This window comes from Cuculus canorus, chromosome 36 (genome assembly GCF_017976375.1).
Source record: "Cuculus canorus isolate bCucCan1 chromosome 36, bCucCan1.pri, whole genome shotgun sequence".
In the NCBI taxonomy this organism is placed as follows: Eukaryota; Metazoa; Chordata; class Aves; order Cuculiformes; family Cuculidae; genus Cuculus; species Cuculus canorus.
This window is the reverse complement of record NC_071436.1, coordinates 639,855-654,393: the sequence shown is the minus strand read 5'-3', so window position 1 is coordinate 654,393 and position 14,539 is coordinate 639,855. Positions and strand designations below refer to the sequence as shown.

The 14,539-nt window shown below is 58.5% G+C and overlaps 2 protein-coding genes across 6 annotated transcripts in view; one reads left to right on the top strand and one right to left on the bottom strand.

Moving 5' to 3' along the window:
* Positions 1 to 5,053: 5,053 nt before the first annotated feature.
* On the top strand, positions 5,054 to 7,263 carry TMEM256 (transmembrane protein 256). Its single transcript, XM_054052768.1, has 4 exons — positions 5,054 to 5,198; positions 5,970 to 6,007; positions 6,097 to 6,177; positions 6,428 to 7,263. Exons 1-4 carry the CDS (start codon positions 5,114 to 5,116, stop codon positions 6,569 to 6,571), a joined length of 348 nt encoding a protein of 115 aa, XP_053908743.1. The 5' UTR covers positions 5,054 to 5,113; the 3' UTR covers positions 6,572 to 7,263.
* A 1,001-nt stretch (positions 7,264 to 8,264) lies between these two features.
* SRRT (serrate, RNA effector molecule) overlaps positions 8,265 to 14,539 on the bottom strand; it is a 39,222-nt gene continuing 32,947 nt past the window's right edge. For 4 of the 5 annotated variants that reach the window (XM_054052736.1, XM_054052737.1, XM_054052738.1 and 1 more), the window contains exons 17-20: positions 13,069 to 13,225; positions 9,939 to 10,028; positions 8,676 to 8,772; positions 8,265 to 8,420 (exon numbers count right to left, since the gene is read on the bottom strand). In XM_054052736.1, the coding sequence (XP_053908711.1) occupies positions 8,345 to 8,420; positions 8,676 to 8,772; positions 9,939 to 10,028; positions 13,069 to 13,225 (420 nt within the window). In that variant the 3' untranslated portion in view covers positions 8,265 to 8,344. The remainder of the gene's footprint in view (positions 8,421 to 8,675; positions 8,773 to 9,938; positions 10,029 to 13,068; positions 13,226 to 14,539) is intronic. The other variant, XM_054052739.1, reaches the window with a different exon arrangement.

Genomic DNA, 14,539 nt, shown 5'->3' with positions numbered 1-14,539 from the left:
GTGGGGGGTAATGGGGTTATGGGGAGTTTGGGGGGTCACAAGGTGGGTATTGGGGTATGGGGGGGTTTGGGGGCGCAATGGGGGGACATAGGAGGTGGGGGGGTCACAAAGAGGGTATTGGGGTACAGGGGGGTTGGGGGGTCACAAGGTGAGTATTGGGGTACGGGGGGTTTGGGGGGGCAATGGGGGGGTATTGGGGAGGGGAGGGGTGATGGGAGGGTGGAGGATAATGGGGGGCATTGGGGTACAGGAGGTGGATTGGGGGGGATGGAAGGGGGGGTTGGGGGGCACGGGGGGGGGGCACAGGGGAGGGGGGGGCAATGGGGAGCCGGGGGGGGGATATTGGGGTCCGGGGGGGGCACAGGGGAGGTGGGGGGGCAATGGGGGGCCAGAGGGGGATATTGGGGTACGGGGGGGGGGGGGCACAGAGCCATGACGGGAAGGGGGGAGAAAAGAGAAGGAGAAGCAGAAAACACCGTTAGTTGGGGGGCTCTGAACCCCCCCCGGGCGGACCCCACCCCCTCCTCCCACGGGACCCCAATTTCCCCCCCCCAGCACCCCAATTCCCCCCCCAGGGGGACCCTAAAATCCCCTCCTTTGGGCCTCAAACCCCCCCTTTGGGCCTCAACTTCCCCCCATTAGACTCCAACCCCCCCCCCATGGACTCCACACCCCCCCCCGCAATGAACCCCAATTTTCCTGCCCCCCCCTCCCCACAATGGACCCCCCCTCCCATTTGAACCCGGGGGGGGGGGGGGGGCACGTTGCCATGGCGACGGAGCCCAGAGTGTCGCCCTGGCAACCGGAGTTCCGGCTGCATCCCGCATCCTCCCGCGGCCTTGGGATTTGGGGGGGGGGAGGCAGACACCATAACCCCCCCCCCCCAAATCCCTGATCCCAAGTGCCCCCCCCCCCCAAATCCCTGCTCCCACGTGCCCCCCCCCCCCCCCAAATCCCTGCTCCCAAGGAAACAGGCCCCTCCCCATCCCAATATTCCGGCATCCAGGCCCCCCCCTTTCCCAATTTCCCCCCCCCCCTCATCCTAAGGATCCCCCCCATTCCTCATCCCGACGATCCAGGTGTGTGTCCCCCCCCCCCCAAATCCTTCATGCCGGGACACCCCCCCCCCCCAAATCCCAAAATTCCGGCACCTGGATAACCGCCCCCCCCCCTTTATCATTCATCCTAACCCCCCCCCTCCATCCTTCATCCCAAGGATCCACCCCCCCTCCATCCATCACCCCAAGACCCCCCCCCATCCCTAATCCCGACAATCCAAACCTCCCCCCCCCTCCATCCTTCATCCCAGGCCCCCCCCCCCCAATCCCCTTCACCCCCTCCTCATCCTCCATCCCCCCCCCAAATTCTCCATCCCAAAGATCCAGGACACCCCCTCCCCCCCAAAATCCTCCATCCCGAGGATCCAGGACCCCCCCCCCCTTCATCCCAGGCCCCCCCTATTTCCTCCATCCTCCATCCTCAGGATCCATCCCCCCCCCAAATCTTCCATCCCGATGATCCAGGACCCCCCCCCCTTCATCCCAGGCCCCCCCCCCCATTCTCCATCCTCCATCCCAAGGATCCATCCCCCCCCCCTCCTCCATCCCACCATTGCCCCCCCCCAAATCCTTCATCCCATCATCCCCCCCCCATTCTCCATCCTCCATCCTAAGGATCCATCCCCCCACCTCCATCCTCCATCCCAGCATCCCCCCTCTTTCCCCCCCCCCGAAATCCCCTCCATCCCCCCCTTTTTCCCACCCAAATCCCCCCCTTTTCCCCCCATCCCCCCCAAATCCCCCCCAATCCCCCCCTTTTCCCCCCCCAATCCTCCATCCCTCCATCCTCCATCCTAAGGATCCATCCCCCCCCCATCCTCCATCCCAGCATCCCCCCCTCTTTCCCCCCCCAATCCCCCCCTTTTCCCCACCATCCCCCCAAATCCCCCCCAATCCCCCCCTTTTCCCCCCAATCCCCCCCTTCCCCCCCCCCAATCCTCCATCCTCCATCCTAAAGATCCATCCCCCCACCTCCATCCTCCATCCCAGCACCCCCCCAAATCCCCTCCATCCCCCCCCTTTTCCCCACATCCCCCCCTTTTCCCCCCAATCCCCCCCTTTCCCCCCCATCCTCCATCCCCCCCCCCCCCCAATCCTCCCCCCCCTCCATCCCTCCATCCTCCATCCCAAGGATCCATCCCTCCCCTCCCCTCCCCTCTCCCCCGCTCAGTGCCGGGTTTGGGGGTTCGGGGGGGGGGGTGTTGGTTTGGGGGTACCTGTTCTCAGGGCCGGGGGGGCCGGGGGGGGCCGGGCCGGGGCCGGGGCCGGGTTGGGGCCATGGCGGGCGGGGCCGGAGGGGAACGAGAGCTTCGGTCCCTCCCGCCGGGAGCGGCTCTGGGGGCGGAGCCTCGAGGCCCCGCCCACACCCCGGCACAGCCCCGCCCCCCCGGACCCCCCCCCTTCCGAATCACCCCAAAAGAGCCCCAAAATCAAACCCAACCCACACAAAAGCACCACAGAATCACCAGGAATGGACCCAAAATCGACATAAATTGACCCAAAATCGCCCAAATCAACACAAATTGACCCAAAATCGACCAAAATCAACACAAATTGCCCCAAAATCGACACAAATTGACCCAAAATCGACATAAATTGCCCCAAAATCGCCCAAATCAACACAAATTGCCCCAAAATCAACACAAATTGCCCCAAAATGGACCAAAATCAACACAAATTGACCCAAAATCAACAGAAATTGCCCCAAAATCGACCAAAATCAACACAAATTGACCCAAAATCGACCAAAATCAACACACGTTGACCCAAAATCAACACAAATTGTCCCAAAATCGCCCAAATCAACACAAATTGCCCCAAAATAAACACAAATTGTCCCAAAATCACCCAAATCAACACAAATTGCCCCCAAATCACCCAAATCAACACAAATTGACCCAAAATCAACACAAATTGCCCCAAAATCGCCCAAATCAATACAAATTGACCCAAAATCGACCAAAATCATCACAAATTGCCCCAAAATCATCACAAATTGCCCCAAAATCAACACAAATTGACCCAAAATCAACGCAAATTGCCCCGAAATCGCCCAAATCAACACAAATTGCCCCAAAATCGACCAAAATCAACACAAATTCCCCCAAAATGCACCAAAATCATCACAAATTGCCCCAAAATCAACATAAATTGTCCCGAAATCGCCCAAATCAACACAAATTGCCCAAAAATCGACCAAAATCAACACAAATTCCCCCAAAATGGACCAAAATCAACACAAATTGACCCAAAATCAACAGAAATTGCCCCAAAATCGACCAAAATGACCACGAATTGCCCCAAAATCGACCAAAATCAACACAAATTGCCCCAAAATCAACATAAGTTGCCCCAAAATGGACCAAATCAACACAAATTGCCCCAAAATCGACCAAAATCAACACAAATTCCCCCAAAATGGACCAAAATCATCACAAATTGCCCCAAAATCGACCAAAATGACCACGAATTGCCCCGAAATCGACCAAAATCAACACAAATTGCCCCAAAATCAACACAAATTGCCCCAAAATCACCCAAATCAACACAAATTGCCCCAAAATCAACATAAATTGCCCCCAAATCACCCAAATCAACACAAATTGCCCCAAAATCGACATAAATTGCCCCAAAATCACCCAAATCAACACAAATTGCCCCAAATCCCCCCAAATCAAACCCAAGCAGCCCCAAATCCCCCCAAAATTCAACCCAATCCACCCCAAATCTCCCCAACAATCCCCCCTAATCAACCCCAGATCACCCCCAAATCACCCCAAATCCCCCTAAAATCCCCCCAAACAACCCCAGATCACCCCCAAATCACCCAAAATCCCCCTAAAACCCCCCCAAACCAACCCCACCCCCCCAAATCACCCCAAATCAACCCCAAATCAACCCCAGATCACCCCCAAATCACCCCAAATCCCCCTAAAATCCCCCCAAACCAAACCCAACCCCCCCAAATCACCCCAAATCACCCCAAATCAACCCCATAGCCACTCAAAATCCCCCCAAACCCTCTCAACCCCCCCTGACCCCCTCGAAATCACCCCGAAATCCCCCCAAAAATCCCCCCAACCCCCAAATCACCCCAAAAATCACCTCAACCCCAACCCCTCCTAAAATCACCCCAAATCCCCCCCAAAATCACCCCAACCCACTCCAAATCCCCCCAAATCCCCTCAACAGACCCCCCCAAAAGCACCTCGGATACCCCCAAATCACCTCTAATCCCCCCAAAATCCTCCCAACTGCCCCCCCAATCAACCCCAAATCTCCCCCAAATCCCCCCCAAATCACCCCCAAATCACCCCCAAATCACCCCAAATCACTCTCACCCCCCCCAAACAACCCACTCCCCCCCAATCCCCCCCAAAACCCAACCCAACCCCCCCTCCCCCCAAAGATGGGCGGGGGTCCCCATTAGTTGAGGGTAATGGGGGGGTCCCCATTAGTTGAGGGGATGGGGGGGGTCCCCTATTAGGTGAGGTAATGGGGCGGGGGTCCCTATTAGGTGTGGGAATAGGGGGTCCCCATTAGTTGAGGGGATGGGGGGGTCCCCAATTAGGTCAGGGGATGAGGGGGTCCCCATTAGTTGAGGGTAATGGGGGGTCCCCTATTAGTTGAGGGAATGGGGGGGTTGGGGGAGGGAAAAGGGGGGCCTCCATGGAGTGTGTGGGGGTCTCTATTGGGGTCCACAAGTTGGGGGGGGGATAGGACCGGGGGGGGGGGGCAATGGGGGGGAATAGAGGAGTCCCTACGGGGGGGGGGAAAAGGGGGTCCCCCCCATGGGAGAGTGCAGTGCCCCCTCCGCGCCGCTGGGGGCGCTGTGGGCTCTGAGTGCCGAGGGGAGGGGGGGCGAAATAACCCCACGCGGGGCGTGGCCAGAGCGCGCGCGCTCCCATTGGCTGCGGCGGGAGGGGGCGTGACCATGCGTTAGGGGGCGTGGCCAGCCCGCGCGCTAGGCGTGGTCACAGGGGGGTGGGACTGGGCTCTGTATGTATGCGTGAGGCTTCACGTGACCGGAAGCGGAAGCGTCGCGCGCGCGCGCCATGGCGGTACCGGCGCGGCTCTGGGGCCGCATCGGAGGCATCAGCGGAGCCGCAGCGGTGGCGGCCGCGGCTTATGGGGCGCACGGTGGGGCGGGACGCGCAGGGGGTGATGGGATATTGGGGGGGTCCTCGGGATGATGGGAGTTTGGGGGTGCAGGAGGGTGTTTGGGGGGCTCTGAGGATCGAGGGGTGGGGGAGAAGCAGAGGCTCAGGGGATAGTGGGGGGCTCTGAGGCTCGTAGGGGGTTGGGGAGCAAAGGCTCATGGGATATTGGGGGATATTGGGGGGCTCTGAGGCTCATGGGGGCTGAGGGGGAGTTTGGGGGGTCCTGAGGCTCATGGAGAGGGTTGCGGTGACGCAGAGGCTCATGGGATATTGGGGGATTTGGGGGGGGGGTCTCGGGATGATGGGAGTTTGGGGGGGCAGGAGGGTGTTTGGGGGGCTCTGAGGCTCGAGGGGTGGGGGAGAAGCAAAGGTTCATGGGATAGTGGGGGATATTGGGGGGCTCTGAGGCTCATGGGGAGCTGAGGGGGAGTTTGGGGGGTCCTGAGGCTCATGGAGAGGGTTGCGGTGACGCAGAGGCTCATGGGATATTGGGGGATTTGGGGGGGGTCTCGGGATGATGGGAGTTTGGGGGGGCAGGAGGGTGTTTGGGGGGCTCTGAGGCTCGAGGGGTGGGGGAGAAGCAAAGGTTCATGGGATAGTGGGGGATATTGGGGGGCTCTGAGGCTCATGGGGAGCTGAGGGGGAGTTTGGGGGGTCCTGAGGGTCATGGAGAGGGTTGGGGTGCACACAAAGGCTCATGGGATATTGGGGGTATCCCCCTAAAACCCCATTTCTTCCCCCCTCCCCTCAGGTTTGCGCCGCAGCGACCGAGATGAGTACCAGAAAGAGGTGACGAGAGGGGGAGGGGGGAAGGGGGGGGAGGGGCTGAGGCGCCCTTTGACCCCCCCTTTTTCCTCCTCCCCTCCCCCCACTATCAGCTCTACGAGACGGCGAATCGGTACCACCTCCTCCACAGCCTCGCGCTGCTCGCGGTGCCCCACGCCCGACGCCCCGCCATGGTGCGCCCCACTTTTTACCCCTCCCCCACCCTCGCACCCCACTTTTTGCCTCTCCCCCACCCTCTCACCCCACTTTTTACCCCTCCCCCACCCTCTCACCCCATTTTAACCCCTCCCCCACCCTCTCACCCCACTTTTACCCCTCCCTCACTCCTCTCGCCCCCCCTTTTTACCCCTCCCCCACCCTCTCACCCCATTTTAACGCCTCCCCCACCCCCCTCACCCCCATTTTTCTCTCCCCTCCCCCCAGGCCGGGTCCCTGTTCTGCGCTGGCCTCACTCTCTTCTGCCTCCCCTTATACTACCACGGCCTCACGGGGGACCCGAGCCTCAACCGCGCCGCCCCCGTGGGCGGGAGCCTCCTCATCCTCGCCTGGGCGGCCCTGGCGCTATGACCTCCCCCTTTATAGTCCTTTGGAGCCATTGCCCCTTTAAGACTGCAGTGTTCCCCCCTCTTTTCTACTCCTTTAAGATCGTTGCCCCTTTAAGATTGCAGTGTCCCTCTCCTTTATAGTCCTTTTGGGCCATTGCCCCTTTAAGACTGCAGTTTCCCCCCTCTTTTCTACTCCTTTAAGATTGCAGTGTCCCTCTCCTTCATACTCCTTTTGGGCCATTGCCCCTTTAAGACTGCAGTGTTCCCCTCCTTTATACCCCTTTTGGATCATTGCCTCTTTAAGAGCGCGCTACCCTTTTGTTTTACCTCTTTAAGGCCGTTGCCCCTTTAAGAGCGTGACAGCCCCCCACCCCCCCAGTGCCACTTTAAGAGCGCGGTACTCTTTAGTTTATACACCTTTAAGGCCGTTGCCCTTTTAAGAGCGTGACAACCCCCCCCCCCCGCCCCCGTTAGTTTATACACTTTTAAGGCCGTTGCCCTTTAAAAAAGGGGCCCAACGCCCCTTTAAGACCTCGATCCTATGTTTACGACCGTTGCCCCTTTAAGAGTTCTGTTCCCTCCCCCCCGTCGCCCACGTAAAGCCGTTGTCCTTTTAAGGGGGCGTGGCCTCGGGCAGCGCCCATTGAGGTCACGGTGACGTCACGGCTGTTGCGGGGCAGCTGCCAATGGGGGGTAATAAAGGAGCGGCTCTGAGCGGCGCCTGTGTGACGTCATGAGAGCGCCATAGATCCCCCCCCATAGCCCCTATGGGACCCCCTCAGCCCCACAGATTCCCCCCCACAGCCTCTATGGGACCCCCCTCAGCCCCACAGATCCCCCCCCACAGCCTCTATGGTGCCGTCTCAGCCCCATAGATCCCCCTCAGCCCCACAGATTCCCCCCACAGCCCCTATGGGACCCCCTCAGCCCCACAGATTCCCCCCCACAGCCTCTATGGGACCCCCCTCAGCCCCACAGATCCCCCCCCACAGCCTCTATGGGACCGTCTCAGCCCCATAGATCCCCCTCAGCCCCACAGATTCCCCCCATAGCCTCTATGGGACCCCCCTCAGCCTCTATAGGGCCCCCTCAGCCCCATAGATCCCCCCCTACCCCATAGATTCCCCCCATAGCCTCTATGAGACCCCCTCAGGCCCACAGATCCCCTTCCAGCCCCACAGATCCCTCCCTCAGGCCCATAGATCCCCTTCCAGCCCCATAGATCCCCCCCCCCTCAGCCCCATAGATCCCTCCCTCAGCCCCATAGATCCCCTTCCAGCCCCACAGATCCCTCCCTCAGGCCCACAGATCCCCTTCCAGCCCCATAGATCCCCCCCCATAGCCTCTATGAGACCCCCTCAGCCCCATAGATCCCCCCCATAGCCTCTATGAGACCCCCTCAGCCCCATAGATCCCCCCCATAGCCTCTATGAGACCCCCTCAGCCCCATAGATCCCCCCCATAGCCTCTATGAGACCCCCTCAGCCCCATAGATCCCCCCCATAGCCTCTATGAGACCCCCTCAGCCCCATAGATCCCCCCCATAGCCTCTATGAGACCCCCTCAGCCCCATAGATTCCCCCCCCCCCCGCATTGGGGCTGCGTTGGTACTGCCCCAAAGGGCCTTTATTGGCATTTGGGCTCTTTGTATCAAAAAAAAGGGGGGGATTTGGGGGGGGGGGGTATGTGGGGCTTTTTTTGGGGGGTTTGGGGGGGGGGGGCGGTTTTTGGGGGTCCCCACGGAGAGAGGGGGAGAATTGTGTTAATTTTTGGGGTGTCCCCCCTGAACACCTCTTCAGAAGAAATCAACGTCTTCGGGGGCGTCGAGATCGCGATACTCCACAATGGCGCGAGGGTCGCCCCGAACCATCCTTTGGGGGGGGGCAAAAAAAAAGGGGGGGGTCAGAGGGGAACCCCCAAATATCCTTTCACCCCTAAACTCCCCCTCTGTACCCCCAAAACCTCCCCATTTCCCCCACCCCAACCCACATTGCTGCCCTCCCCCCCCCCCCAAGCCCATTATCCCCCAAAAATGGGGGTGAGAACCCCCCCAAATGGGGGTCAGGACCCCCCAAAATAAGATGAGGACCCCCCAAATTCGGGTGAGGGCCCCCCCAAATGCTCACCTGCTGCGGGGTTTGCCGAGGTAACCCCCCCCCTGTCCGCGGAAGCTCTCGTAGCCGCGTCCGGCGCCGTACGGACCGGGGGGATAAGGGGGACCACCTGATTGGGGAAAATGGGGGTCACGGGGGGGGACCCCCAAATCAATCCCCACCCCCCCGACCCCCCCAACCCCTTTAAGACCCTCCTGACCGCCCAAAAACACCTTTTACCCCCCCAAAACCACCTTTAAGCCCCCCCAAAACCCCCCCTTAGAGCCCCCCGATCCCTCCCTGCACCCCCAAATCCCCTTTAAGACCCCCCAAAACCCCCTAAGACCCTCCTGACCCCCCAAAACCCTTTTAACACCCCCAAAAAACCCCTTTAACCCCCCCCAAAACCCCTTTAACCCCCCAAAAACCACCTTTAAGCCCCCCCAAAACCCCCCCTTAGAGCCCCCGGATCCCTCCCTGCACCCCCAAATCCCCCCCAACCCCCTTAAGACCCTCCTGACCCCCCCAAAGCCATTTTAACACCCCCAAAAAACCTTTTAAACCCCCCAAACCCCTTTAACCCCCCCAAACCCCCCCCTTAGAGCCCCCCTGATCCCTCCCTGCACCCCCAAATCCCCCCAACCCCCTTTAAGACCCCCCCAAAACCACCTAAGACCCTCCTGACCCCCCAAAACCCTTTTAAGACCCCCAAAAAACCTTTTAAACCCCCCAAAACCCCTTTAACCCCCCAAAAAACCACCTTTAAGCCCCCCAAAACCCCCCCTTAGAGCCCCCGGATCCCTCCCTGCACCCCCAAATCCCCCCCAACCCCCTTTAAGACCCCCCCAAAACCCCCTAAGACCCTCCTGACCCCCCCAAAGCCATTTTAAACCCCTCAAAACACCTTTAATCCCCCCAAAATCCCTTTACCCCCCCAAAAACCACCTTTAAGCCCCCCAAAACCCCCCCTTAGAGCCCCCCGATCCCTCCCTGCACCCCCAAATCCCCCCAAACCCCTTTAAGACCCCCTCTAAACCCCCCCAAACGGCCTAAGACCCTCCTGACCCCCCCAAAACCCCTTTAACCCCCCCCAAAACTACCTTTAAGCCTCCCCAGACCCCCCCAAACCCTCCCTGCACCCCCAAAACACCTCTGACCCCCCCCCAGCCCCCCTCTCAAACCCCTTTCAGCCCCTCCAGTCCCCACCCCCTCAGGGTTTTAGGGTCTCCCCCCAGGGTTTTGGGGTCCCCCCCTGGATTTTGAGGTCCCTCCCGGGTTTTGGGGTCCCCCCCGTACCTGTGTAGCCCAACATGGGGGGTCGGGGCTGCCCATACGGCATCAACCCCTGCGGCGTCTGGGGGGGGTACGGCAGCCCGGGGGTGAGGCCTAAAGGGGGGGGGGGGGGACCCCAAAAATGGGGGGGGGGAGGTTACAGCGGAGGGCCTCAACCCAGGGGGTGGGGGGAGACCCCAAAAATTCAGGGGAAGGGGAGCGGAATCCAGGGAGAAAGGGGGGGGAAAGTAGGGGGACCTCAAAAATGGGGAAGGTTTGGGGGGGTCTTTAAGGCCACGGGGGCAGTTTTGGGGGGCTCTTTGGTGTCTATGAGGGGATTTGGGGGGTTCTTAAGGCCACGGGGGCAGTTTTGGGGGGCTCTTTGGTGTCTATGAGGGGATTTGGGGGGTTCTTAAGGCCACGGGGGCAGTTTTGGGGGGCTCTTTGGTGTCTGTGAGGGGATTTGGGGGGTCCTTAAGGCCACGGGGGGAGTTTTGGGGTTCTCTTTGGACTCTATGGGGGGGGGGGTTGGGGTCTCTTTGGTCCTTATGGGGGATTTGGGGGGTCCTTAAGGCCACAGGGTGAGGTTTTAGGGTGTCTATGGGGGGTCCTTGAGGCCACGGGGGCAGTTTTGGGGGGCTCTTCGGTCTCTATGGGGGATTTGGGGTTCTCTTTGGAGGTTTTGGGGTCACTTTGGTCTCTATGGGGCTTTTGGGGGTCTCTTTGGGGCTTTTAGGGGTCTTTATGGAGGGATTTGGGGGTCTCTCTGGAGGGTTTTGGGGTTCTCTTTGCTCTCTATGGGCCTTTTGGGGGTCCCTTTGGGTTTTTTGGGGTTCTCTTTGCTCTCTATGGGCCTTTTGGGGGTCTCTTTGGGTTTTTTTGGGGTTCTCTTTGTGGCTTTTGGGGTCTCAATGGAGGATTTTGGGGTCCTCTTCTCTCTTTGGGCCTTTTGGGGGTCTCTATGGAGGACTTTGGGGTTCTCTTTGGGCCTTTTGGAGGTCTCTATGGAGGATTTTGGGGTCCCTTTGCTCTCTTTGGGGCTTTTGGGGTTCTCTTTGGGCCTTTTGGGGGTCTCCATGGAGGACTTTGGGGTTCTCTTTGGGCCTTTTGAGGGTCTCTATGGAGGACTTTGGGGTTCTCTTTGGGCCTTTTGGGGGTCTCTATGGAGGATTTTGGGGTCTTCTTCTCTCTTTGGGCCTTTTGGGGGTCTTTTTGGGGTTCTCTTTGCTCTCTATGGGCCTTTTGGGGTCCCTTTGGTTTTTTTGGGGTCCTCTTCTCTCTTTGGGGCTTTTGGGGGTCTCTATGGAGGACTTTGGGGCTCTCTTTGGGCCTTTTGGAGATCTCTATGGAGGTATTTGGGGTCCTCTTCTCTCTTTGGGCCTTTTGGGGTTCTCTTTGGGTTTTTTGGGGTTCTCTTTGGGGCTTTTGGGGGTCTCTATGGAGAGTTTTGGGGTTCTCTTTGCTCTCTTTGGGCCTTTCGGGGGTCTCTATGGAGGATTTTGGGGTTCTCTTTGCTCTCTATGGGGTTTTGGAGGTCTCTATGGAGAGTTTTGGGGTTCTCTTTGGGCCTTTTGGAGGTCTCTATGGAGGACTTTGGGGTTCTCTTTGGCTTTTTGGGGGTCCCTTTGCTCTCTTTGGGCCTTTTAGAGATCTCTATGGAGGTTTTTGGGGTCCTCTTCTCTCTTTGGACCTTTTGGGGGTCTCTATGGAGGACTTTGGGGTTCTCTTTGGACCTTTTGGGGGTCTCCATGGAAGACTTTGGGGTTCTCTTTGGGCCTTTCGGGGGTCTCTATGGAGGATTTTGGGGTTCTCTTCGGGCCTTTTGGAGGTCTCTATGGAGGATTTTGGGGTTCTCTTTGGGCCTTTTGGGGTCTCTATGGAGGATTTTGGGGTTCTCTTTGGGCCTTTTGGGGTCTCTATGGAGGATTTTGGGGTTCTCTTTGGGCCTTTTGGAGATCTCCATGGAGGATTTTGGGGTTCTCTTTGGGCCTTTTGGAGGTCTCTATGGAGGATTTTGGGGTTCTCTTTGGGCCTTTTGGAGGTCTCTATGGAGGATTTTGGGGTTCTCTTTGGGCCTTTTGGAGGTCTCTATGGAGGATTTTGGGGTTCTCTTTGGCTTTTTTGGGGTTCTCTTTGGCTTTTTTGGGGTCCCTTTGCTCTCTTTGGGCCTTTTGGAGGTCTCTATGGAGGATTTTGGGGTTCTCTTTGCTCTCTATGGGGTTTTGGAGGTCTCTATGGAGAGTTTTGGGGTCCTCTTCTCTCTTTGGGCCTTTTGGGGGTCTCTATGGAGGACTTTGGGGTTCTCTTTGGGCCTTTTGGGGTTCTCTTTGGGTTTTTTGGGGTCCTCTTCTCTCTATGGGACTTTTGGGGGTCTCGGAGGTTTTTGGGGTCCTCTTCTCTCTTTGGGACTTTTGGGGGTCTCTATGGAGGTATTTGGGGTCCTCTTCTCTCTTTGGGCCTTTTGGAGGTCTCTTTGGGCCTTTTGGGGTTCTCTTTGGGTTTTTTGGGGTTCTCTTTGCTCTCTATGGGGCTTTTGGGGGTCTCTATGGAGAGTTTTGGGGGTCCCTATGGAGAGTTTTGGGGTCCTCTTCTCTCTTTGGGCCTTTCGGGGGTCTCCATGGAAGACTTTGGGGTTCTCTTTGGGCCTTTTGGAGGTCTCTATGGAGGATTTTGGGGTCCTCTTCTCTCTTTGGGCCTTTTGGGGTCTCTTTGGGTGTTTTGGGGTCCTCTTCTCTCTTTGGACCTTTTGGGGGTCTCTATGGAGGACTTTGGGGTTCTCTTTGGACCTTTTGGAGATCTCTATGGAGGTATTTGGGGTCCTCTTCTCTCTTTGGGCCTTTTGGGGTTCTCTTTGGGTTTTTTGGGGTTCTCTTTGCTCTCTATGGGCCTTTTGGGGGTCTCCATGGAGGACTTTGGGGTTCTCTTTGGGCCTTTTGGGGGTCTCTATGGAGGATTTTGGGGTTCTCTTTGCTCTCGATGGGGCTTTTGGGGGTCCCTATGGAGAGTTTTGGGGTCCCTTTGCTCTCTTTGGGCCTTTTGGAGGTCTCCATGGAGGACTTTGGGGTTCTCTTTGGACCTTTTGAGGGTCTCCATGGATGGATTTTGGGGGGGGGGGGGTGTCTCGTTTTTGGGGTCCCCCCCTCCCCCGTCTCACCCTGGCCGGGTCCCTGGGGGGGTCCCCCTTTTCCCTCGGGCAGCGCCGGACGTTTGGGGTCCATCAAGAAGTTGTTGAAGAAGAGGACCTCTTTGCGCACGGCCGCCATCTTCTCCGCGTGTTTGTTAAAGATGTGTTTGCGTACGAATTCCGGACCCTACGGAAAACCCCAAAGGGGGACATCAAAAGGGGACGGACACAGCACCAAAAACCCCATCCCAACACCTTAAATCCTTCCCCCCACCCCCCTACGTCCATCCGGAACCCCAAAACTTTAGGGATTCGAGAGGTTCCTCAATGTTCTCGTGAACTTCGTGGCCATCAAAATGGAGGTCCTGGGGGTCCCCCAATGGCCTTTGGCGCCACCAGGAGGTTCTCTTGGGCTTCGTGGGCACCAAAACTCGGTTCCTGGTGGCCCTCATGTCCGTGGGGACCCCCTGGAGATGGTTCCTGGTGGCCCTCAACCTCCTCTACATCCCCACCAGGAGGTCCTCTTGACCCCATGACCCTCAAAACTCAGTTCCTGGTGGCCCTCATGTCCTTGGTGACCCCCTGGAGATGGTTCCTGGTGGCCCTCAACCTCCTCAACCTCTTCCTCATCCCCACCACGAGGTCCTCCTGACTCCATGACCCCCAAAACTCGGTTCCTGGTGGCCTCCAACCTCCTCTTCATCCCCACCAGGACCTTCTCTTGACTCCATGACCCCCTGGAAATGGTTCCTGGTGGCCCTCAACCTCCTCTTCATCCCCACCATGAGGTCCTCTTGACCCCATGACCCCCAAAACTCAGTTCCTGGTGGCCCTCATGTCCCTGGTGACCACCTGGAGATGGTTCCTGGTGGCCCTCAACCTCCTCAACCTCCTCTTCAGCCCCACCAGGAGGTCCTCTTGACTCCATGACCCCCAAAACTCGGTTCCTGGTGGCCCCAATGTCCCTCCCTGAGGGCCTTCCACCCCGATGACCACCTGGAGATGGTTCCTGGTGGCCCTCAACCTCCTCTTCATCCCCACCATGACCTTCTCCTGACTCCATGACCACCTGGAGATGGTTCCTGGTGGCCCTCAACCTCCTAAACCTCTTCCTCATCCCCATCATGAGGTCCTCTTGACCCCATGACCCCCAAAACTCAGTTCCTGGTGGCCCCCATGTCCGTCCCTGAGGTCCTCCCACCTCGATGACCACCTGGAAATGGTTCCTGGTGGCCCTCAATCTCCTCTTCATCCCCACCAGGAGCTTCTCCTGACTCCATGACCCCTGAAACTCAGTTCCTGGTGGCCCTCATGTCCCTGGTGACCACCTGGAGATGGTTCCTGGTGGCCCTCAACCTCCTCAACCTCTTCCTCACCCCCTCCCTGAGGTCCTCCCGCCCCCCTGGACCGCCTGGAGATGGTTCCTGGTGGCCTCCAACCTCTTCCTCATCCCCACCAGGAGGTCCTCTTGACCCCATGACCCCCAAAACTCAGTTCCTGG

Coding starts and splice junctions, on each gene's coding strand:
- TMEM256 (XM_054052768.1), top strand. CDS start 5,114: ATGGCGGTACCGGCGCGGCTCTGGGGCCGCATCGGAGGCATCAGCGGA. Junction 5,199..5,969: donor CGCGGCTTATGGGGCGCACG/GTGGGGCGGGAC, acceptor CCCTCCCCTCAG/GTTTGCGCCGCAGCGACCGA. Junction 6,178..6,427: donor ACGCCCGACGCCCCGCCATG/GTGCGCCCCACT, acceptor CCCTCCCCCCAG/GCCGGGTCCCTGTTCTGCGC.